General features: G+C 61.3%; 2 protein-coding genes across 2 annotated transcripts; one reads left to right on the top strand and one right to left on the bottom strand.

Annotated features, from left to right (window-relative positions):
* Positions 1-10: 10 nt before the first annotated feature.
* VOLCADRAFT_80112 (uncharacterized protein) lies at positions 11-3,589 on the bottom strand (the record flags this gene model as incomplete). The annotated part of the gene is made up of 8 exons (XM_002948144.1): positions 11-271; positions 668-836; positions 1,105-1,235; positions 1,449-1,569; positions 2,466-2,566; positions 2,886-3,003; positions 3,181-3,281; positions 3,524-3,589. 8 exons carry the CDS (start codon positions 3,587-3,589, stop codon positions 77-79), a joined length of 1,002 nt encoding a protein of 333 aa, XP_002948190.1. The 3' UTR covers positions 11-76.
* Positions 3,590-10,667: 7,078 nt separating this feature from the next.
* stpk3 (serine/threonine protein kinase 3) lies at positions 10,668-15,022 on the top strand (the record flags this gene model as incomplete). Its single annotated transcript, XM_002948285.1, has 7 exons — positions 10,668-10,766; positions 11,037-11,093; positions 12,906-13,154; positions 13,657-13,833; positions 13,934-14,050; positions 14,362-14,490; positions 14,831-15,022. Coding segments are annotated over 7 exons (1,020 nt in total), but the record flags the coding sequence as incomplete, so codon positions are not given.
* Positions 15,023-23,693: the final 8,671 nt, after the last annotated feature.

Raw genomic sequence — 23,693 nt, 5'->3', positions numbered from 1 at the left:
CACGATCCTAAGATCTGTTGTGCCTACAGTGCTTCACATGGAGATTGCATTGCGAACATTCCCTTGCCAACTTCCATCATCCTAGCCGCAAATGACTCTGCGCATCACTGTAAGAGCTGCGCAAGATGAAAGCCTCCGACAATACGCGTTCCAGTTGCGCCTCCGTCCACTCGGCGGTAGGCAACCGCTGAAGGAAGAGGATGAGGTCTTGGAACTCCAACTGGGTAAGCCGGTCCTTCCAGCTTAGCAAAAAGGCGGCGGAGAGGTAGATCTGTAAGAGGGAATAGCGGGCGGTAGAAAAGGAGCAGGGCGGGGAAGGAATGGTGGTCTGTGCACCTGGCAGGAAGTCAGTCCGCAGGAATAAAAACCCACAGTCCTCAGGAACCCTGAAAATTCGTTGCAAAGAATACATGCCTTTCAGATATCGTCATGAGTCCCGACCTCAACGGCACTCCTCCAACTGGCCTAGGACACGGCTATAGCCGGGCAGGGCCAAGAAAACGACTCGCTTCCACCAGAGCCCACAGCCGGGTGCGAAACCTAACCCTGTAAATTCTGAGCACTCCGCACAGGGCGCCGCGCGGATTATTCTCCACCACGGATACCATAACCTGCGACGTCAACCTTTCCCCTTTTCCAGCCCCTCCCTTCCTCTCCAGCGCCGCACCAGAAACTCGCTGAAGCCTGTCCCTTCCGCCAAATACGTGTCCCACAGCCGTATGGCCAGACAGAAGGGCAATTCCCGCACTAGCAGGCAGTTGACCCAGCGCAGAGCAAACTGAATGAAGTCCACCGCCTCAGTCTCAAGGTGCTCGGACACGTCTGACTGGCAGCGCCTGAGGGAAGCGGGGATAAGGGGCAGACAACCTGCCGTGGACAAGAGCTATGGTGGCGATGAAGCTGCAAGATGGCTCGAGACATACACGATCGCGCCCTGACAGGACCCCAGGAAAAATGTGGTTTTGCGCAAAGGAATGCGCGGCTGAGTGAAGACTCTACACAATACGCAAGCATGCACCCCAACAAGCGATGTGGGTCCCTAACCACCCCTGCCTGGCGCCAGTTCTTTCAACTCCTGCCATCCACATTTCACTGCCGTCGCACCTGACGAGCTCCTTGATGCGGAACACAGCCCGTTGGATACCTGGCTGTGCGTACGTGTAGTGGTCCTGGATGCCCTCAACCAGCTTGCACAGGCACCAGTAGCAATCCGCCTCGACGGCCAACATAATCGTCTGCGAGCGCAGAGTGTAGCGGGGCCGCGGAGTGTGCGACAGGGCAGGGCGGATTGCGCGGTGGTACACCACCGGTGAAGTAAACATCTCTCAGCTGCCGGTGGAGTTCATCTCTGTTCGCTTTGGTCACCCATGTCCAGCAGCGGGGCTCCACCGACTCCACCGCACCGCTTGCCGGCTCACCCCAGCACAGTCTCACGCCTTACCGCCTACCTGGTTTAGTGCCTCCGCCGACCAGCTCTCCATGGGCCCAGGCAGGTGCTCCGACAGAAACACCGCTAGGAAGGGAGTCACCAGATCGTTCATACCCTGGACGTAGCCACTGGCCGGGTGGCTGCATGGGGGGAGGAGAGGGGGGCCGGTCCAGGGGGGTTTAGTAGCCCCCGGCTGGGCGGGACGGGAAGGAGCCCTGAAAGGGGAAAGGCGAACCGGTTCACTCTACAGGAGGTGTGAGGGCATCGGCATTGGGCGGCACTTATTACTTTAGAACGTCAAAAAGGGAGGACGGCGCTTAAAAAGGGGTTGAAGTTGTCCCGCGAGTGCGGTGACAGGGCGATGGCATGTTCACGCGCACACATTTGCATGAAGGCAGGGTTAGGTGGAGTGGGGCTGACTAACCACATTCACCTCCCCGGGGTACGCATACATACATACTAGGGTTTGGCACTACTGGTAAGGCGCGACCATTACCCCCGGGAGATCCCGGGATCGATACCCATTAGGGTCAAAAGTCCTTCCGATGGTGGGAGGCATTGCGCCCCTAGTTGATGGACGGTGGTGACCTGGGATAAAGTTAACCTGCGAGCCGACCAGGAATGGAGTTGGGCCACTGTCGACCCGGCAGATTCCGTTGGATGGTGGGTGCGGAACCTGAGCGATCCACTGAGAAGTTGACTAGGGTGACTGGATGAGGGTGCCCCGAAATACCGGGGAAAGGCAGGGTTTCGCAGGGTAGCTGCCACGGGCGAAGATACACCCCCCTGTTTCACACATCATACACAAGCACACGCCAAGAGCATCCCACCCGCAACATCAGGTGTGGGTGCCGAGGGGGAGTAATAGGAGGTTAGTAAAAAACAAACACCGCTGCTGCTGGTGCTGCTACTGCTGAGCGACATTAATGGAAAGGTCCCGGGTCGTGGAGCAGGATCTTCTCATTTCCCAGCCCTCCCCGTCCCTGCCCTCCCCAAGGGAAAAAACCAGCACTGCCCCACACTGCCCTTTCCGTACCGTATCCCCCAGATGTACAGCAGCCGCTGCAAGGACTCCTGGATGATGGGTTCGTGGAAGAAGGGCACGTTGGGGGCGGTGCGGGGGACGTCCACCAACACCTGCGGCCGGACCGGCGGCCGACGCAGCGAGAGGGCCCCGTGGGGGGACATGTAGATGAGTAGATGGAGGAAGGGGGCGCAACCTCGAACACAGGAAAGCCCCTGGTCGACCCAAGGCCGGACCGGTAATCTATTCTCAACAGATGAACAGAGGGACATTGAAGTGGCGCTGGCTTCAGGTCACCGGTGCAATCGGGGGCCCTTGCTCTTGCATGTGCAGTCGGAGGCCCCTCCCTCCCTCCCTCCCTCCTACCGGGGGGTTGTGCGTGTCTTGCATATGATCACCCCCACACCCCCACTCCCTGGTTAGGGGGTGTACCTGGCGGTAGGCGGCCACCTCGTCTTCACTTCGTTCCTCATGCGGTATGTCGTAGTACTCGGGGACCATATCCGCGTACTCCCGCCTCCGCCGCTCCAGAGTCTGCGACTGACGGCTCCTGCAGAGGCGAAGAAACTCCCCCGGGCAGGCGGGAAGGGGAGAAGAGAGGGAGGGGGTGGGGGAGATGTGGTGGCGATGGAGGGAGGTAGCAAGCAGCAGGAGAAGCTAAACAGAACAACCAGCACAATGGCGACGACCACGACAAACCCAAAGACCACCCACCGGTCACACTCACTTTGCCGGTGGCAGGTAGCCGCACAGGAGCCTCCAGACTTGCGGCCGCAACACCAGAGGCACCCCACTCCAGGAGAGCTCGCGAAGGGCGTCCAGGTCCACCTGCGAAATGGGGTTGGGAGAGGAGCAAGTTCAGTTGAGGGAGGGAGGGGAGGAAGGGGAGGGAGGGAGGTTGAGCATGAGCCTGGGACTGCGTTGTTACGCGCGCCGCAGCTGGACCCGGGAGCACACAGAATGGAATATCAGTCGCCATCGGGCCATGATCTCTAACTACTACTCAGAAGCACCATCTGGTGCAAATACAACCCACTCCAGCCCGACCCCCCCAGGCCCCCCCAGCCTACCACAGATTCCTGCAGCAGCTTGTGGAATTTGCGTACTCGGTGCTCGGGGATGGCAGCCTGGTGCATAAGGCCCCCTCCTGTGGGCCCGCTCCACGTGGCTAGCTGGGTCTGCTGCTGCTGAAAGGCGGAGGAGGACAGGGCGGGGGGAGAGAGGGCTCCACCGTTATCCTGGGGGTAAGCTGGCAGCTGTGGCGGTAACGCGTCGTCCCCGTCGGAGGCCCCAGCCGTGGTGGTTCCGTAGGCTCCGGTGGCCCGTGGGTCGGTCCTTTGCATGTGGGTCGGGCTGCCGCCACGTTAGGGGCAAAGGTGGTTTACCCGCAACCTGGGCTAGAGGATGACGGGGTGAAGTCACATGGGAGGTCGTGGATGCGCGTGTGTGTTGGTGGGGGGTGGGTGCGCGGAGAATGGGGGCGACTACGCAAGGGGACTGGAGAGCTAGCAACCTTTTCCGAAGGGGGTAGTTCAAGGACCCTGAGCTTGAACGGCATCCGGAGGGAGGAGGAGAAGGAGGAGGAGGGGGTTGGGCCGAGGAATCAGGAGACAAATCCCTTCCAGCTGCATTGTGTTATTATGAGTGCGATGATTGGCTGGAGGAGGAGTGGGTTGGAGTGCAAGAAAATCGCAGCGGGCAGCGTGCGTCAGGCGCTGACTCGTGGGGCTTCCCACATGGTACACGGTTTGCAGATAGCATGCGGCGCCTTGTGCGTGGGAGTTTCACTTCCGCCGCTTGGGATAGGTCGGAGCGGTATGGATGGGGCCAGCTCCGTAGAAAGGGTTCAGAGAGATGATGGGCAACACTGTCTGTTACCTTTCAGCGCCACAAGGGTCACTCCAAGCCCAGGTGATAGGCCAGCAGATGGGCTGTAGGTCGGTGCCGATCCCGTGAACGACAATGGCTGTGCGATTACGGTGCAAGAGCTGCACTGAGCCACGTAACTCTGATCACTTATATAAATAAAGGTCCACTGCTTGAAGGGACGCCGATCGCCGCTCCCGTCAAGCAGTTATGTTTTGCAGGCTACACTGAATAGTGAGCCTTCACATGGCTGCCAGCGTCCAGAACTTGACACTAACATATAGCTTATATTACGCAGCATTTAAAACAGTCCGTTAGGATAATGTCTGGCTGCTCGTAAAAATACAGGTATAAGAAATGCCAAGCAGTGTAAATACACTCTCAGCTCGTAAGTAGATCGCAATTAACGCGTTTTTTGTATTTAGCAGCACAGGTCAGGGCGAATATGTCGTACCACGGGTGACTTCGTCTTTCCTTCTCTAGACGGAATTCGGTATAGTCACTTCGTTCGTAAGCCGCTCATGTCGCATGTGCACTTGTGGCATTACGAGGAAATGGGATGTTTGCCAGGACGCAGTGATTTTCCAGCAATGCTTTCCGCAGCTTTAATAGAATAGTATCAATTCTGTTTATTACGTCCTACTGTCACACCTTTTTTTACCGTAAACTCAGGACTACGAATTGGGAAAAACAGGTGGCACTAGCTTGTATACACCAAGATAGGGTGCATCAGCAGTAAATCCCTTACCGTAGTTCAAGAAAGCAAATCAGCGGAAAGAAGGTAAGCTGTGGGCTTAAAAAGGGGTATCTTAGCGGAAGTTATGGCGACGTTCGCATGCTGCCCCAACGATACCGCAAAAACCTGTTGTTTATTGAAGTCAGTCTGTGTGAACGACATGGAACAAGGGGATATTAATTCCTGACACGGGAGTCATCGTTATACAGGGGACCTCCGAAGGATGTGAACGACAAGACCAGTGCCGGTGGGCAGCCGCCAGCCCCATCCGGCTCTTCCGTCGTGGGAACAGTAACGCCGGCTCACATATCAACTTTCAGGACCTCCGTAGGTGCTCCGCCCACTCCCAATGGTGAGGCACGCATGATATCGGAGTTGCGACGTTAGCACTTTCCGTTTTCGTTGCCTCCGCGCAAAGCCTGGCGCACCAGCATCACGTTTCTACTGCCGCTATGTCTGTACTGCCGACGTCGCAGCAAGCCTTGCCTTGCCGGGTTCACTTTACGCTAACTTTGCCCCACACACAGGCATCAGTGTCGACAATGTCTTCATTTCAATGCCAGGAAAGCTGGCCGCGGCTCGCGCCTCCCGCGAGGCCTCAGAGCGCAGCGCGCAGCTACTGCCCCGGCGGACGGGCTCCACGCAGGGCGGCCTGCCCACGGAGCTGGAGGACGCCGCCATCGGCGCCGAGTCTGCGGTCATTTCCAGAGCCTCGGCCAGCCGCCTCTTGCGCAGCACAGGAGGCGTCGAAGCATCCGCCAGCCAGGCTCCCAGTCTCAGACATTCCCAGCAGATACTGCAGCAGCAGCAGCAGCAGCAATGTCCTCCGCTCCACGACGGCCCCACGTCCAGTCATTCCGTCACGTTTCTGGTCTCCTCGGGACAGAACGGACAGAACGGAACACCCACGGCTACGGCCGCCGCCATCGCACAGCAGGCTCTGAGTGCCGGTGGGGCAACTGGTGGCAGCGGAGCCGCCGCCGGCGCCGCCGCCGGTGGATTCTCCTCACCGGCGGACTGTCCTTGTCCCCCGCCGCGTAGCCCCAGCACTGCCCCGCTATCACAGCCGCCTTCTGCGGGGTCTCTGGTGGTGCAGCCCAGCGGCAGCAGCGGCCTCGCCGCCGCCGCCGCTCCGTCCGCGACCATAACCAGCCCAACAACCGATGCCCCACGGGGCCACTGGCTGGCAGTGTCCGCATCCAGCTTACACCAGCGCAACGGTTTGCAATGGACGGCCGGAGATGATCAGGGGGGCCTGTCCTCACGGACTGTACCCGGCGGCGGCGGTGGCATCTCCTCCCCCTCTGCTGCCTCCCCCTGCGCCGCCTCACCCTCATCTATCGCCGCAGTGAACGCCGCTAGCGCGGGCGTTTCATCGGGAGCAGCGGCGGGCTCGGGTACGAGCGGTGCAGCCACTGCTGCTGCCCCAGAACGCGAATCTGCTGTACGGAGTTTTCAGGGCAGCATCCAGCAGCCTGTTGGTGCGGCATCTGAGCAGGTGTGGACGGCCGCGGCGCCGGTGGAACGACCCAGAACTTCCCTCGGGGCGGCGATGCCGGTCCGCCACTCCCGGTTGCGCGTAGCGGCGACGGCTTCGGAGCGCTTGAGCGGCAGCTGGAACAGCACTGCGATTGACGGCACCGCTGCTGCCGCAGGCGCTGCCACCGTTGGGCCAGTCTCTGCCACTTCCGTCGCGACATGCGGCAGCAGCTCGCGTCACAGCCAGCAGCGGTTGCGGGGTGCCGTGCAGGGGGAGGTAGACTCGGGCGGCAACGCCGGCGCCAGCTCCGTGGCAGCGGAGGCGTTTGGTAGTACGGTGCCGCAATTCTCTGACCTGCCGGCACCGTCACCCGAGAATCCGCGGGTTGGGGCCACGGGGGCTTGGACGGCGTCAGCAGCCTTGAGTGGCGCCTGCAGTAGCTCCGCCGGCGGTACCCCTCCGGCCAGCGTCGATAAGGGGTCTGCCAGCTTCATTGGAAGGAGCAAAGGGCCAGCGCACAATCGGCTGACACCAACTGGCTCCGCCGGCTTCGCAACGGTCTCGGAGCTGTTTGCGGACGGCGGTCCTGGCCGGGAGCCACCAAGTGCCGAGTCGTCGTTCACTGTACGGCAAACTCCATCGGACATGGAGGACGACCTCCTGGAGCGGGCTCGTGCGCGCCGGGCGATTCGGTCGCTCACAATGGCGAACATGGGGATGGAGCCTCGGTCGCCGGATGCGCTGTCATCTTCGGCACAAGGGACCCCGACGGCAGGGGAACAGCCGACGGCGGCGGCGGCGCACCCGCAGGGGCCTTATGGGCCCGTCGCACGGGCAGCCACCGCTGCCGCCGTTGCAGTGGATGCGTCCGCGCCCGGTAACGGTGTCTCCCGTGTTGCTATTCGGCTCAACCACCAGCCAGGCCACCACAGGAGGCCACCGAACCGCCACGCATCAATGCCAGCCATGAAGCGCGAGGGCATCACTCCCGCTGGCGGTGGCAGTGGCGGCACTCGCAAGTCGCCGCTGATGCGTCCGCCGCTCTCCGGGGGCTTGCTTCCGGAGGAAAGTGTCCCGGAGAACATTGAGGAAGAGGACGTGACGTCATTGCAGTACAGTGCTTTGGAGGGCGACGGAGGTGGCGGCGGCGGCGGCTGTGGTGGCAACGGCGGCGGTGGTGACATGGCGTCCGGTTACACCCGCATGCAGAGCGACAGCCCCGTCACCAGCCAGATGTCAGTGACGTCATCCATACTGCTCCAGGGTCCCGGCAGTACGGCACAGCAGCGGCAACTGTCCGCGGCATCAACCCCGGTCCCGGTGGGTAATGGCGGCGCAGCCGCTACCGGCGCAACGGCCGTCACCTCCGGCGGCGGCGGCACCGGTTCCGGCAGCCCCGCCGCCGTCACCCTTGCCGCCAGCCTAGGCCTGGCACCCGCACAACCACCGGCGGCGCTGTCCCGGCTCGCGGCACCGGGCTTCCCGCCCGGCGGCTTGCCGCCGTCGTTGCTAATACGGCTGCCGGACATGATGGGCGGCAGCAGCGGCCAGCGCCCCAGCTTCGAGGAGGACATCACACGGCCGACTCCGGCGTTCCTGGGCGGCGGGAGCGGCACCATCCAGATGACTGGCGCTCAGGTGCCGGCAAACTCCCACACCAGCTGCGCCGGCTACGTGGGAGCCGCCGCCGACCGGCCCTCGCACATGAGCAGCAGGATGCTGAGTGGCGCTCACGCCCAGACCCACTCCAGCAGCCTCGCCGCGCTCCACAAGGCAGTGGAGAAGCTCATGTTGCAGGCGAGTGGGGGATCGTTTTTGTAGCGGAGAGGAGGGGGATGTGAGGAATAATGGCCGTGTCTGGGGAGGTGGTGATGTGCCATCGGGGGGAGGCCGGGTTTGGCAGTGCTGCGGCGGCGCGAGGTAGGGTTTGGAAAGGACTGGGGTGGAGCCAGAAGAGCTGGTGTAGGGGCCCTTAGGGAAAGCAGTCGCCGAAGCTAGTGCCGAGCCTTGCCAGACAGCACGTGACAGAGTCGTAAGCGGGGTGACAGCGGTTTAGTGACTTTACCACTACTATTCGTACGCTGCCGTACACTTGTTCGTATTTGCAGGACAGCGGATTGTACGCCAAGGTGCAGGCGAGCATGAAGGGCATCTCCAGCCTTGCAAAGGTAGGAGGGGTTCGGGGTGGGTGGTTGAGCAGCCGGGTACACCAGCATCACCATCAAGTCGTTAAGGTGATAGCGGTAGCGGCCATGGCGGCTTTGGCGGCGATGCTATGTCGCCAATGATTGCCAGCGGTACGGCAAGGTGGTCTCACGGCGCCAGGTAGCGGCTGCAGCGGAGGTGACGGTGCCGGATGCGCCAGAGCGGCGGCGGCGGCGGTGGCGGCGATCACCTGCCAGGGCAACGAACGCACATCCGCGTGCAGCCAAGTGAAAATCTCTATAAGCAGAGGTACCGAGAGGCCGATGCCGTACTGCATCGTACTGAACTTGGCAATGCGTTATCTTCGCCGTCCTCAGCCCCGGCAGCAGCTCTAGCAGGGGCATAGCAGCTACGACAGGGGGCATTGCTGCATATTGCTAAGACCCGGGCATTCGCGTTCGCAGTTGAAGAGACCGCTTCACGATGTGGTTTGGCTGACGAGGTGTAGCTTGTGGCGAGGAGAGGGGAAGGAAGATCGCGCCTTGGACGCAAAGCTGTGATTGCCGTGGGGAGGGAAGAAGGGGCCCACTATTGGCAGCAGCAGCAGCAGCAGCTACAGCACTTACCGCCACGGCCGCCAGCACTGCCGGGGGAGGGCGGCAGCCCCAGTTCCACCTATGAAGGGGGAGGTTTGGCTGCTAGTCGCCACCGTAGCCAGATGCTCCAATGCAGCAGATTGTCAGGGTAATCACCATACCATCATCACCAATCTATATTCATAATGACCCTTAGCGGCAGCAGCAGCAGCAGCAAACCAACACGAAGCAGGCAGCAGCACGCGGATGGCCGCTCGGGGAGGGCGGGCGCCTGCTCCTAGGGCCCCACCCCCGCCAAGACGCCTCCCGGTAAAAACGGACGTTCATGGGGCGGCTGAGGCCATGACAGGACTGTCCATAAGGCAGAAGCGGCGGTATCGGCAGCAGCAGCAGCGGCAGCCTCGCCAAGAAGCCGTTCGGAGCCCCTGCCATTGGGGAGGCAGTCAGAGTCATACAGCAGAGTCCGCGCGGGGGTCGGCAAGCGGGTGACGGACTGTGTATATGTGTGTGTGAGGTGTGAGAGAGAAAGAGACAGAGAGAGAGAGAGAGAGAGAGAGAGAGAGTCAGAGTCAAGAGTCATGGGAAAGAGAGAGAGAGAGTCAGAGTCAAGAGTCATGCAAGTGCACACGTGGGGCGGCCACACGGCAGCAGTCAGCAGCGAGAGGGGGAGGGGGGAAGACGTGGAGAAGTCCCTCGGGCCGGTGCTAACTGCCGGCGGGGCCCCTGCCGTGCCGCATCGTGCAGGGCTGCGTGAGTAGCGGGTGTACCTTGAAGGTGGTTGTGCAGGCGGGCGCGTGTGTGTGTTGTGTTGTGTTGGTTACAACCCAGGGGCCGTAAGATGGCCAGTGAGGGAAGGGGGGTGCAGCCGCCGTGCAAGACCAGTTGAGCAGCTGTTGCAGCAGCAGCCATGTAGCCATGCAGGGAGCTTGGAGCCCCAGGCGGTTGGGCGGTTAGCGGCTTTCCCGCCGGCTCACAGAGCCAACCAGCCAGACGGTTGAGCTGGCGGCCCCGCAGCCCATCTGGGTGGTGGGGCGCTCCGGGGGATGGGGTGGAAGGAGCGGAAGCAGCGGCAGGGGGAGAGATGTGGGGGGAGGGAGGGACCAGCATGGAACCTGGATATGACCGAGCGACCCCAAAGCCCGAAAGTCCAGGGGGAGGACAAGGGCCAGCTCTAGGACCCCCACCCTTCCCGCACCCACACAGGAAACACTCTCTCCCGTTCCGGATCCTTATCCCGCCCGACTGCACCTCACGCCCCACTCCGACCCTCCCCACCCTACCTACCCACCCTACCTACCCACTCTCCCCTCCCTGCACTCACCACACTTGCCCTCGGTTCGCAGGAGACCAACAAGCTTGAGTTTGTCCGCGACGCCAGCGGCGCCACTGTCATCAACCAGTACGTGGTGGTTAAGACGCTGGGCAGGGGGGCCTTCGGCAAGGTCAAGCTCTGCCTCAACACGCTGGACGGCCAGCTGTACGCCGTCAAGGTGGGGCTGGGCGGGGCGGGGACTATAGGGGTTGTGTGGTGGGGGTGATGAGGGCAGACGGGGGTGGGGAGGACGAGGCGAAGAAACAATACAGGACCCGACAGCGCTTTGGGATATACAGCTGGGTTGTGACAGATGCGGAAAGCAGGTGCGGAAAGCATGCAACCGTCTTTGCCAGGTGCTTGTAGGGGGCCAGACGCTGTGGTGGTGGAGGTGGGCGTGGTGGAGGGGGAGTGCAGGGGCAGTGGGTTCTAGGTGGGCGCTGAAAAGGCGTCTGGGCGCATCATGTGTCGAGATCTAGGTTGTTGGTCAGGCGCTGTGCCGCGAGTCGGCCGGGGGAGGAGGAGGTAATACAGTGGGGATGTGCGAGCCGCGGTCGGTCCTTCCCGCCCAGGGGGGTGTGAGAGGGCCCCGCTGCGGAGGGCTCCGATATGAGATACGTATACCAGACCTCCGCATCGCGGGAGTCGGCAATGCAAGCATGTAGTGAAGACTGGTTATGCAGGGTTGGTTGACAAAAAGCATGTTTGTTCTCGCTTCGCCGTTTTCATCCCTCTCCTCGTCCCTCCGGTCTGTTCTCCACCCCACCCCACCACCCACCCACCCTCTTCTCCCGCCAGATGATCAACCGCGCCCACCTGCTGCGGCAGCTGCAGAAGCCCGCCAGGCCGCTGCGCCGCCGCGCCCCGCCCCCCCGCAACACCTCGGACACCGGCCTCATGGACTTGCACCACCGCAACCAGAACTCCGACGGCAACCTGTCCATCAGCCACACCAATCTAAACAATAATTTCGGCAACGCGGCGCAGGTACGTGTGTATGCATGTATGCATGTATGTATGTGTGTATGTATGTATGTGTGTATGTATGTATGTATGTATGTGTGTGTATGTATGTATGTATGTATGTATGTATGTATGTATGTATGTATGTATGTATGTATGTATGTATGTATGTATGTATGTATGTATGTATGTATGTATGTATGACTTAGATTACACTGTGGGCCGCGAGAGCCGGGGGCCGAAGCCTAAACGCAGCGCTAGGGTCGGGAGCACACAGCACAAGTCGGTTAGTCTTGTGTGCTCCCGACCCCGACTCAGACTGCCAACACTCTACGCAGCCACTCCGCAGCCCCTCCATCCGGGGATGGCGCTGCATTGAATACACCACGAAGGGCTCTCAGGTCCCGCTAGAGCGAGTCCACAAGTCTCAGCTAGGGCAAAGCTATGTATGTATGTTGTTACAGGGTGGTTAACTTCGCCAGCGGCCCCCTTTCCCGGGGCAGTCCCTGCTCTCCCCTGCTAGAGGGGCACCCTAATCCGTCACCCCATCCGACTTCAGAATGTATTCGTTGGGTTCGGCAACTCACCACCAGCATCCAACCAAATCTAGCGGATCAACGGCGCATCAACTTAGTTCCTGGTCAGCTCGCAAGTTGATATTATCACGTCCTACACCGTCCATAAGATGGGGGGCCACCTCCCATTTCATCACTCCTCAAACACCCGAGGAGCCGGCAGGCGGATTTGAACCCGGGTCGACTGGGTCAACTGGGAGCAGAAGTCAGGCCTTAACCTCTGCCAGCCGCCTGCCATGTATGTGTGTGTGTGTGTGTCCGGGGGTAGTGCAGGACCTACCAGTGCGTGCGCGTCTCGTCACTGCTTCCCCTGCCCGCTAGTAACCTCCCCTTCGATACATACATCCCGTCTAGCTGCACGTAAAGCTCCCGTGAGCCCAGACTCGAACTCCTAGAGCCCCGTAAACACTGTATGTATGTGTGTGTGTGACGGTCAGGTCTCCGCAGTATCTCCTGTCCTGAGCCCCGCTGCTTCCGTAACCCTACGTTGGACGTTTGGAGCCGTCAGGAGCTCGTTTCCTCATCTCGTGCTCGTGCTGAACACCTCAACTACTCTCCCGTCCCCGTCCCCTGGCTGCCCCACCGCGCCGGCCCCTTGCCGCCCTAGCTTATCGCCGGGGGTGTGTGGGCCCCCGGGGGCCCCTGCTTAGCTTTGGACTCCGACAGAGGCTCTCATTTGCAACTTTGGATCTCACAGTTTTTTTCGTTGACTTGGCCGCATCCTGATATTCTCCCTCCCCATCCATTCCCCCGCCCCCCCCCGCCTCCACCGCTGTCAGGCCGCTGCCCCCGCTCGCGCCTCCATGGACGACACGTCCCCTCTGGCCGCCATCATGCGGGAGATCGCCGTGATGAAGAAGGTGGATCACCCGCATGTGGTGCGGCTGCATGAGGTGATTGACCCTCCCGGCTCGTCCTACCTGATGATGGTGATGGAGTACTGCGAGGGGGGCTGTGTGATGGAGACACGGCAGCAGACGGGGCTGACGCCGCTGGGGGAGGACACGGCGCGGGAGTACTTTCGGCAGGTAGGGCGGGGTGGGGGGGTGGAGTGTTGATGATGTGAGCCTCAGGTGGGAAGTAGCGCTGGGGGGGAAATGGCACACGCGTGGGCTTGTGTATGAGGGTTACTGCGGAGGTGGAGCTGGGAAGGTGGGAAGGCGGCGGGAGAGGAGCAGGGGCTGGAGGATGGAAGTTTGGAGGGGTTTGGGGTTTGGGGAAGTAGGGGTATAGATGCGGTTGGATGCGACGGGGGAGGGAGGGGTTCGGCGTCAATTCTATCTGAAGTACCTTAACAAGGAACTACCGCAACCACCACACAACCCACACAACCACCGCAACCACAACATAAGCCACCACAACCACAACTCCGAACAACAGTCCTTGCAACATTTTGTTCACCTCTTTTTGCTCCTGCATGTGGGTTTCCGCGCTCTCGCAACCCCCCTCCCCTTGGTTCGTCTTAACCCCCTCTCTCCCCCGGCCCCTCCCCACCCCGACCTCTCCCCTCCAAATGCACCCTAACCGCAGGCATGTCTGGGTCTGGACTACCTGCACTACAACAACGTCGTCCACGGCGACCTGAAGCCGGAGAACATGCTGGTGTCGGGCAGCGGCCTGCTCAAGATTGCGGACTTCGGCTCCAGTCGCTTCATGGGCGGGGACCCCACGGACGCCACAAAGACCTCCTGTACACCCGCGTTCCAGGTGGGGGGGAAAAGAGGGGAGGCCCTGCTGCCTGCCGGCCCTTATCCCTGTGCTGCCCTGCCGTGCCCCACATGTGCCCTGCCGTACCCATGCCGTACAGTCCCCTGAGGAGATTGGTCACATGCTCGTCAACCCCTTCGCCGCCGACCTGTGGGCGCTGGCCTGCTGCCTCTTCTGCTTCGTGTTCGGTCGACTGCCCTTCGTGGGGTCGTGTGTGGTACGGCAACCGGGGGGAGGGGAGGGAAGGGGGGAGGGGTCCACACACACACCAGGCTTGGATTGCGGTACCGTACCGTACGGCACAGTTGCTTCCTTTACATATTTTGTAATCTTGCTCGCCCACCTGGTAGCAGTGGAACCGCCGCCTGGTATGTGTGTGACCACCTCTGTTCACACACGCACATACATACACATGTACACACGTGGCTCCCTGTCCCGCCCTGGACTTTGCACGTCGGTGGGTTTATTTTGCATGTTGCATCCCCCGTCCTTCCTTCCTCCCTCCCCCTCCCCGTCTGCCGTACACAGGTGGACATCTACCGCGCCATCCTGACCCGGCCCCACGTGTTCCCTGAAGAGGTGTCCTGCTCCCCCGCGCTGAAGGACCTGCTGGACAGGATGTTGCACAAGGACCCCAACAAGCGCCTCAAACTGCGGGTGGGGTGCTGAGAGGGCCTTAGGGGGGAGAGGGGGGGGTACGAAGAAGCACAGACGGTTGACGAGAAGGAAGAACCGTAGACGGATACTCTGGGGGAGTAGGGGTGTTTGTGTGTGTGTGCGTGTGTGTGTGTGTGTGTGTGTGCGAGATTGGAGATTTGCAGGTCAACAACTAGCACAACTCTTCGTTCCCTTCCATTTCCTGTCTCCCAGGGCCAACCAAGTCATATGGCAATAACGTTGTTTGTACTGAAGAGCTAGGTTTCCCCCCTGGACGTCGATTTCGATCCCCGCTCCCCCCCCCACCCCCCACCTCTCCTGCCCCCCCTCCTCCCGGCAGGAGGTCGGCCAGCACGAGTGGGTCACTGCGGGCGGTCGGCTGCCTCCGTTGCAGTCGCTGCAGTCGCTGGGGCCCGCGGGGCCGGGCGGGGAGGCGCGGCCCCCGGTCATACACGTCACACACGCGGAACAGGTCAACGCCATTGACCGCTCCTCCCTCGTGTCGCTCGTCCGCGCGCGTCTCAAGGTGTGATGGCGCACAGCGTGGTCGTGTCCAGCGTGTTTACCTGTATGCTTGTACGTTTGTTTGTTTGTTTGTATGATTGTATGTACGAGCAAATGAACGAGTGGTGGCCATTCGCCATCGGCCCAGGTTCCCTCCGGTCCGCTGTCGCTACACCCGGCCGTACACCCCCCCAACCCCAACCCGCCGAACTGGTTCTCCCCCCTCCCCGTCTTTCCCCGCCCAGGAGAAGACCTGCCAGCCCGGGGAGTACTTGTTCAAGTGAGTGGCCCGACGGTGGTGGCGGGGTGGCGGGTGGTGCGGGACGGGACAGCAGCGACCTGACCTCAGTGCCCTGAATGGCCTCCAAGATCTGGGAGATCACATACTCCCCAGCAAAGGGGGACCTAGGCGAGCAGACTGCTCGCACCCTTCTGTGTCTTCCCTTCTCCTGGCTAACTGGCTGACAGACAGACCGACAGACTTGAGTGGCACCCGTCCCCGCCGCCTTACACACACACATACACACATACACATACACCCGTAGCCCTTGACACCCCCCAATGGGTTGCCCCATGTCGTGCCTTGTGTTGCCGTACAGGGAGGGTGAGGAGGCACACTGCGTCTACATGATCATGTCGGGGGTGGTGGAGCTCACGCAGCACTTGCGGCGGCCTGGGGGCCCTGCGGGTGCGGCGGCTGGGGGCGGACATGGCTGCACTCACGGACACAGCGTCGGGGATGTCCACGGGGTACACAGCGGACCTGGTGGCGGCGCTACCGCCGCAGCCGCCACAGGTGCGCATGGCCCCGGCGGTGGCGGCGGCGGAGCCGTGGCTGCCGCCGAGGGCGTTGCCGCCGCCGCCGTCGGCAGCGAGCTCCCCGGCGGCGACCACGACGCGTCTTTTTCTGTTGATCTTGACGAGTCCCTCACTTTGGACCACCCCGACATGGGGCAGATCACGGAGGCCATGAACATCGTGGATGGCAAGCTGCACATAGACCGGCAACAGGTACGGCAGGATACCTACCTACCCACCTGTATGTATCTCTCTACAGCTGGCTTGGGGCGCCTGCGCAGTTGGTACTCGCTGCCCCTTGCCTCATCATTGATCACCCCGCCCGTGTGTGTGTTTTTCTTTCCTTCCCTCAGGCGCATGAGATCCGTCGGCGAATGCAGGGCACTCTGCTGGGGGAAAATGCGGAGTACGTGGTGGAGGTGCGCAGGGGTTCCCGGGGGGGAGGTGAGGAGTCACATGCGAGAACGTGGAAAGTGGATTGCCGGTGTCCCCGGGAAGGGGGAAAGGGGGGGGAGGGGGAGGGGGAGGGGGAGGCCGCGGAGAGATCTCGTTGTTTTACCGTCTGCGCCGGCCCACGGCACCTAGGTGTACGACGCCCCGAAGACGTCACTGTCGCTGGCACCGACTGACCCCCGCTGGTTAGACCACCGACGGACGCCGGGCCCCCAATGGCGATGAAGCCCATACTCATGCCCGATGATGGTCCTGATGGTGATGGCGGTGCTGACGGCGGTGTGGTCCGCAGGTGAAGGGCCCTGGCTCCGTGATTGGCGAGATCGGGCTGGACAACGCGGCCATTGCCACGCACCATGTCTCGGCGCGGGCTCGAGGTCCCGTCACCGTCGTCAAGCTGACGGAGGAAAACTTCTTCAAGGCGCTGCTGCAAATGTACGGTGAAGGCGGGGGCGGCAGCGCTGCCTCGACCACGCTTACGGCCAGCTCGGTCTCAGAAGTGGTTGGGAAGGGGGCACACGGCGGCGGCGGACACGGTGGCGTCGGTGGGGGGCACTACGGCGCGGCGGGTGTTACCGCTCAGCACCTGATGGTGATGCAGTACCTGGAGGACTCCGGGTCGTACGCGACCTTTCCAGCGCCGCCGACGTCAGCCGCCGCCGCCACCGGCGTACCCGGGCGATTCTCCATGGACGCAGGCACCACGCCTTCGACACTAGGCTACAGGCAAAACCACCACCACGCGCACCACTACCACCACCATCACCACCAATACCACCATGGCGGCAACGGCAATGCACACATCCGCAACCACAGCGTTCATGGTGGCAGCATCGGCGGCGCCTCAGGCGGCGAGAGGGGTAGGAGCCCGTCGCCGCATGTGCCGGCGCATGGAGTGGCAGCGGAGGCGGGGGTGGAGGCGCCTCTAACGCCGCCGGAGCCCGCCGCCGCTGCCGCCGCTGGCAGCGGCAGCGTCCAACCGACCCACGGGCCGGGCTCCGTGCTGCCGGCGCGCAGCAGTGGCACGTTTGCCGCTCGCTCGCGGCGCATGGCAGGCAGCGTTGTTGCCGGTGCTGCTGGCGCGGGTGGCGGCGGCGGTGTTGTTGGTGTCGTGAAGCCCCCCGACGTGAGCTCCATGTTGGGTGTGCTGAACACCATCCACTCCGTCAACGCCAGCCGGGGTGGGGCGGTTACGTCGGAGGAGGGGGTCGCGGACTTGTAGCAGCATCCCACCTGCCCCGAACAGCCCCAGTTCCCCAGGGAAAGGGGGGGAGGGGAGAGGCTGCTGAGAACCCTGGTCGCCGCGGGAAGATNCCCAACACACCACCATCATCACCACCATCATCACCACCATCATCACCACCATCATCACCACCATCATCACCACCATCATCACCACCATCATCACCACCATCATCACCACCATCATCACCACCATCATCACCGCCCCCGCCGCCCTTACCCCCCTACGGCCACCCGCCTCATAGAGGGTCCTGACGGCGCCATCAACACGTCCCGTGTGGCTGTAGTGCCCTGTACGCTCGGAGAATATGTGGGGCTCGCTGGTAGCGGCTAGTTTACCACTGAGGCGAGGCGGTTAGTGAGGTCGTGCAGCGCTGTTCAGCTTCGTCTGCTGGTTAAGGAGGACGGCATGTGGGCGCACGGGGAGCGCACGGCAGCTTGCTGTTGATGTGCTGGCGAGTTTGATTGTCAGTCACTGGTCATATTCTTCTTTCCGCATGTTGAGCGGCTGATCTGGTTAAGTGGCTAATCGCTGTCTTCACTGCCGGGGTCTTCCTGAAGGAGTGGGCGGGTGTGGCGGGTTGCACGCGGGCGGGGGTTTCCGGTGTGCAGCAGCTGCTGCGGGCGATGTGTTGGTGTTGCCACTTGCCCGCGTGAAGAGTTACGGATGCCGGTGTGCGCCCTTCAGTCCCCCATCGGGCTGCGGTCAGTGGATTGCGGTGGTGGGGCTGGTGGGGGCGATGATGGCGGGGGAGGGGGTGGTGGGGGTTGTTTGGCGGGCCAGGCAGAAGATAATGGCGTGTCTTGGTGCGGGGCCGGGGTAGGGTGGGGAAGACACAAGCTGCGATCAGTCTGGCCAAAGTGAGACGTGTGCGCGTGTGTCTGTGTGTTTTGGGGGTTGTTGCTGCTTGGAGGTAAGGGTGGAAGGGGGAGACGGCGGCTTGGAAAGCGTGGGGTTTTAGGCGGGCGGGAGTTGTCGCTGCGGACCCCGGGGGTCCTTGGCGATCTTGTGGTTGGCGGGAAGCCGCACGTTAGAGGGCCGCAGGGCGCAGTCGCGACGATAGCACCAGCAGTGGCAGCTGGAGTTGTATGTATATGTGTGTGTATAGGAGTGGCTGTGGTTTGGACAGCAGCCTGTGCAGGAGCGCCCTCGGAAGTGTATGTTTGTATGTATATGTATATGTATCTCACACACATACACCTCTCGGAATTACGGTATCTACGGCGGCGGCGTACAACGAGCTCTATACCTCGCAAGCCGCAAGAGGCCTCTGCGGGGGGGTGGGTGAAAAGGGCTCCGCAGCCGTTAAGAAGACCGCCGCGGTTGTGACCTTGATAAGGAGGCCCGAACGATGGTGATGGTGGTAATGATGATCCAGTCTGGATCAATAACTGGTTAAACTTGCATCCGCGTTTGGATTCGGAAGTGTTCTGGATCTGCGCTGTGGCAGCCACCGCGGGATCGTGTACGTCATGAGCATCGATTGACCCACCATCGCCCCCACAACAACACACGTATGGGGGTAGTTCCGGCGTTGAGGTGTGGTGGAGCTCGGGGGTCTTGAATTGCGTTCGCCGCCGGGACCGTCTGCGGAAGGCGGGAGGCGGGCTGGACCCCGGGGGGGTTAGCAGCGGGGTGGATGCTGTGCTCAGCTTTTAGAGCAGCTTGGGCCCCGGCCGGCCGGCCGGCCTCGAAGTTGCGGCAGGTCGCGCCGAGCTAACTTGGCTCAGCCTAGGTCACGCTACCTAGGTGCCCTGCGCCCTTTCGAAGGGGCCTCCATTGTTTGTATTGATTCTTTTGCCGCAGCTGTCGCCGCAGCGCCTTCTTCCCCTCGCTCTTCCTTTCCCACGGCCCCTGCGGTGAAACCTCCTCCTCCGGGGCCATTGAGGGTCTCAGCAGGGCGTGGGGGGAGAGGCAGGGGGAGAGGGGAGGGCATACGGTCTGCAGCGTGCTCGTTGCCTCCCCAATTCTCACCGAATGTGAACTTGAAAAGCATGCATCATCAAACTGGGGTTATAGGAGATGGGTTGGGAGGTGAGAGCCTCTCCGCGCCAGGAATAATATAGCCGTGGCCGCTGCCCTGCAAATCTCATGCTATGCCTTGCCGTGCCCGCTCTCTCTCTCCCCCTTATGCACAGACCTTTTTTTATTTAGATGTCGGCATTGAGCTTCCCCTCGCGTCTTGATTCGCTTTCTCGTAAGCATTATAATTAGCGCTGTACGGCGTTGTGCGTGTTTCCATGTGTGCTTGCTGGGCCCTCTTGCGCTCGGCGCCCCCACGCTTTCCCACGGCCCCCCGGTGTGCTGCGATTCGGAGTACCGCAACCAGCGGGGCGCCGCGTCAGCCTGGCTTGTGTCCAATTCCCCACCCCCACCCAACCCACCCACCCGCCAACCCCCACCCCACCCAGCAAGCCACACGCAGTCCGTGGGAGCTTTCACGGCTGACATGTGCGGGCGGTGGGAAGGAGAGATGAATGGACACCCGGGCTGGGGGGTGTACACGTGTGTTTGCGGGCTGGCTATGGGAATGGATACCTGGTGGATGTGTGTACACCGCGTTACGAGGGGGCTCCCGAGCACCACCCTCATCGCATTCGTCGTCATTAAGGGCGCCGTCTTGGCTGACCAGGTCGTGGCCACTTTCCACCGTTTGGACTATGAGCCTGGTTTGGCCGCGCCGATCTAGTTCCGCTTAACCCGGGTCTTGGTCGCTTGGGTCTGACCAGATCTGTCTCCCGCTAGGTTCGTACCTGACCTGGACCGGGTTGCACCGGGCTGGACGGATTGGGGAAGTAAGGCCGCAGTGGGGGAGACGCCGGCGAGGTGCCTCCTACCTGCTCGCCGTCATGACTTTGCATTACGTCTCTCTGTCTGCCTGCCTGTCTGTCCGTCCGCATGTATGTATGGCATATCCTTTCTGGGGATCGTTCCTTCGAGTTGTCCTGCACACCTCTATGTGGGATCGCGCTGCGCTGTCGGTGTCCTGCCGGGCTACCGCTCTGAGCAGGTGGTGGTGGTGGTGGTAGTGGTAACGGGGTCTTGGGGAGTTGGGTGGGCGGAGCTGTGTGGCCTTCTGGGGGAACATCGCACCTGGTTGGCTGCCTGGGGGGTTTATGTACTGGAGCAAGACGAGGACGACAAAGAGGAGGGGCGCTACACGCCCAACACTGTGGAGGACGAGGTGAGGTGTTCATGCTTGCTCACGTAAATGCATGGATCCAAGCAGGTAGCCTGACGGGCGTACGGGGGAGGTTAGCCAGGCCCCATATACCCCGGGGCCGGGGGCCATCGTAGCGCTACTGGTTGAGCGGCGGGTTGGAGGCGACTATGGCGGTTGTGGGAGTACCTGCTGATGGGCATTAGCGCTGTCCGGAGATGCGTTGATTAGAGCTGTTTCCCCCTACACACACAGCCCCCTCCCCCCCTGCTTCAGTACCCTGGAGCAATGCAGCCACTGGGACTATTGGGACGGCGTTGTGGGCGGGAAGGGGAGTGGTGTGGTGAGCTCTCATCGTTCGCGTGGAGGCAAAGAATATGGTAACATGCCTGACCTCCCGATTTCCACATCCCTCCCATCTTCTAGTCCGTATTGGGAGAGGCTGGCGAGGTTGGGTCGGGAACAGGAGGGCACAGCTGTCGTTGCGGGGCAATTTGCGGGTGATTTAGGCGAGCTAGGCTTGGCTGGGTTTAGCGCAGGGGCCTCGAAAGAGGTATGGGCGTCCGGGGGCATCCGCGCCCGCTTCGCACCTCGGCTGTCCTTGGATGAAGGAGTTTGGCTTCTCGTAAATAAAGCTCCTGCCGTACAACGCATCGTCACCCTAATTGCTTGACGTGCTTGTGCGCGCGTGTTTGCAGATCGATCATCGTTTTTTTCCAGGGCCGTGTACCACTGTGTATGATGTGTGAAACAGGGGGGTGTATCTTCGCCCGTGGCAGCTACCCTGCGAAACCCTGCCTTCCCCGGTATTTCGGGGCACCCTCATCCAGTCACCCTAGTCAACTTCTCAGTGGATCGCTCAGGTTCCGCACCCACCACCAGCATCCAACGGAATCTGCCGGGTCGACAGCGGCCCAACTCCGTTCCTGGTCGGCTCGCAGGTTAACTTTATCCCAGGTCACCACCGTCCATCAACTAGGGGCGCAATGCCTTCCACCATCGGAAGGACTTTGACCCTAACGGGTATCGATCCCGGGATCTCCCGGGGGCAATGGTCGCGCCTTACCAGTGGTGCCAAACCCTCTTTATGTTGTGTATGTATGCATGTATGTATGTGTGTATGTATATGTGTCTCTGAGTTCACATGTTGGGAGCACTGACCACCTTGGGGCACACCCGCACGCGGACGACCATGGAGCGGCGCGAGGGAGCCCCTCCTTCCCCCAGGGTGGGGAGGGGAAGAGGGGAAGTCGGTCAACGTCACCCCACAAGACAAGAAAACCCGTACTGTACGGAATCCAGGCCTGGTGCCCATTCTTGGTGCCGTGCCGTATGGCATGATGCATGTGGCATGGTGGCGCGCGATGTGCGGCGGAGGCATGAGGAGAGGCGTCTTAGGCCATCATGCCACTGACCGCGCCTCTCACAGGTTCCAGGTTGGGAAAGCTCCAACGGCCCCGTGTTGCCGTTCTGCAGGCTTATGCCGAACCGGACTGGCGGTCCTACGGAAAGCCACTAGACATTTCTGGCTCTCCTGGCGATAATAAGTGCGGTGGCAAGGCAAAGGGGATGATGGTAACGGGTTGTTGGCTCGTGGGAAGCAGCGGCCGGCGACTTACATCGCGACGACACGTCTTGGCATAGTTGGGGGGGAGATCCCCCTGCTGCATCAACTTGTCGATCGTGTGTGTAGGGGGACATGAGCTTGAGCTTGAGCTTGGCCACTTCTCTGCTTACAAATGTCCCATTATTGCGTTGGTTGAGGTGGGCTGTTGGAGGAGCCGGCGACTATGGTTGGATGGGGCCAGGGGGGTGCCGTTGCTACGGCCGAAAGTGTGATGGCAGGGTCTATGCTTACGCAGTCGCAGGTTGTTTGGTCGCTAGCAGTCAGGAGCAGGTTGCGCACTTAATAAAAGTAGCAGCAACAACCAATACAACGACAGCAGGAGTAGCAGAAGGCGCAACAGCAGCTGGGTTAGGGGTAGAAGTAGCAGCGTGGTGAGGTGGCAGTGGTGGAACCCACCCATTCAATACTGATCCCGCGCCATGTGTTGGAAGAGACGTTAGCCGTCCAGCAATGTCGGTCTTTCGCTGTCTGCCCTTGGGGGCGATGTGCGCACGCTGTGTCAGGTGGGGACGTGGGAGCTCAACATCAGGTTGTTGTTGTTAGGTCGTAAGGAAGCCAGGGTCTCAGGGAAGGTTCATGCTGTTCCGTGCGGGGCGGGGCGGCATCATGCAGTAGGTGGGTAATGAGGTGGGGGCGGAGGCAGCCAGGCTGCGAAGGTGGCAGCACGTTTAGGCAGTTGTGCCAGTGGCGGGAGGTGTTGGCGACATTGGGATCGTGGCGAGCGGGTGATGGCAGCACCGCCTCAGTGTTTCCCGCCGCCGGTGGTCCGTCTAGCCCTCGGCTTCACTCATGCGCTTTTGAGGTGTGTTAAAATCGCGAGGTGGAGGCGGAGGTGTGTGCCAGCAGGAGGAAGGGGGTTCCTTCACGCGCCTTGTTTACACCCGGCGTCTTGTTATATCGCCGTGTTGTCTGGGTTTGGGTGCGTGGTTGGGGGCAGGGGGACTGGTGTGGTGCATCTGGATATGTACTTGGGATGCATGAAGACTGAATGTTGGCGATGTTGTTGGGGTGACATGTAATGGGGGTCCAGCCCAAGATCATCATACTACGAATCTTATAGAACCTGTGTGTCAGGGTAAGAAGAGGGGACATTCCTCTCGCAATCAGCGTTGTCGTCAATTGCATCAATTCTGTCGTCAGTTGCCGCAGTGCGTGAGATTGAGGAAGAGGATAGGGCCCTGGTGGCCAATGCGGATACTGTGCGGCAGAGGCAATGTCCTGTAAGCTCGAATCTCTTAATGACAGCGGTCGTCCGAGCTTTGGGGGAGATGGAGCAGGGTCCGATACCCACTTTCCTCTGTTGTACAGAATGTGAACGGATCATCTGACATGAAGCTGCGCAGGAAGATGCATTAGGCAGCCAGTGGCACAGCACCCGGTGGGGTGGGACCTGATGGGACGGGCGACGTGCAGGGCGC

This window comes from Volvox carteri, assembly GCF_000143455.1.
Source record: "Volvox carteri f. nagariensis unplaced genomic scaffold VOLCAscaffold_9, whole genome shotgun sequence".
Taxonomy (NCBI): domain Eukaryota; kingdom Viridiplantae; phylum Chlorophyta; class Chlorophyceae; order Chlamydomonadales; family Volvocaceae; genus Volvox; species Volvox carteri.
Note: the sequence above shows the minus strand (reverse complement) of the source record. Positions and strands in the feature narration are given on the sequence as shown.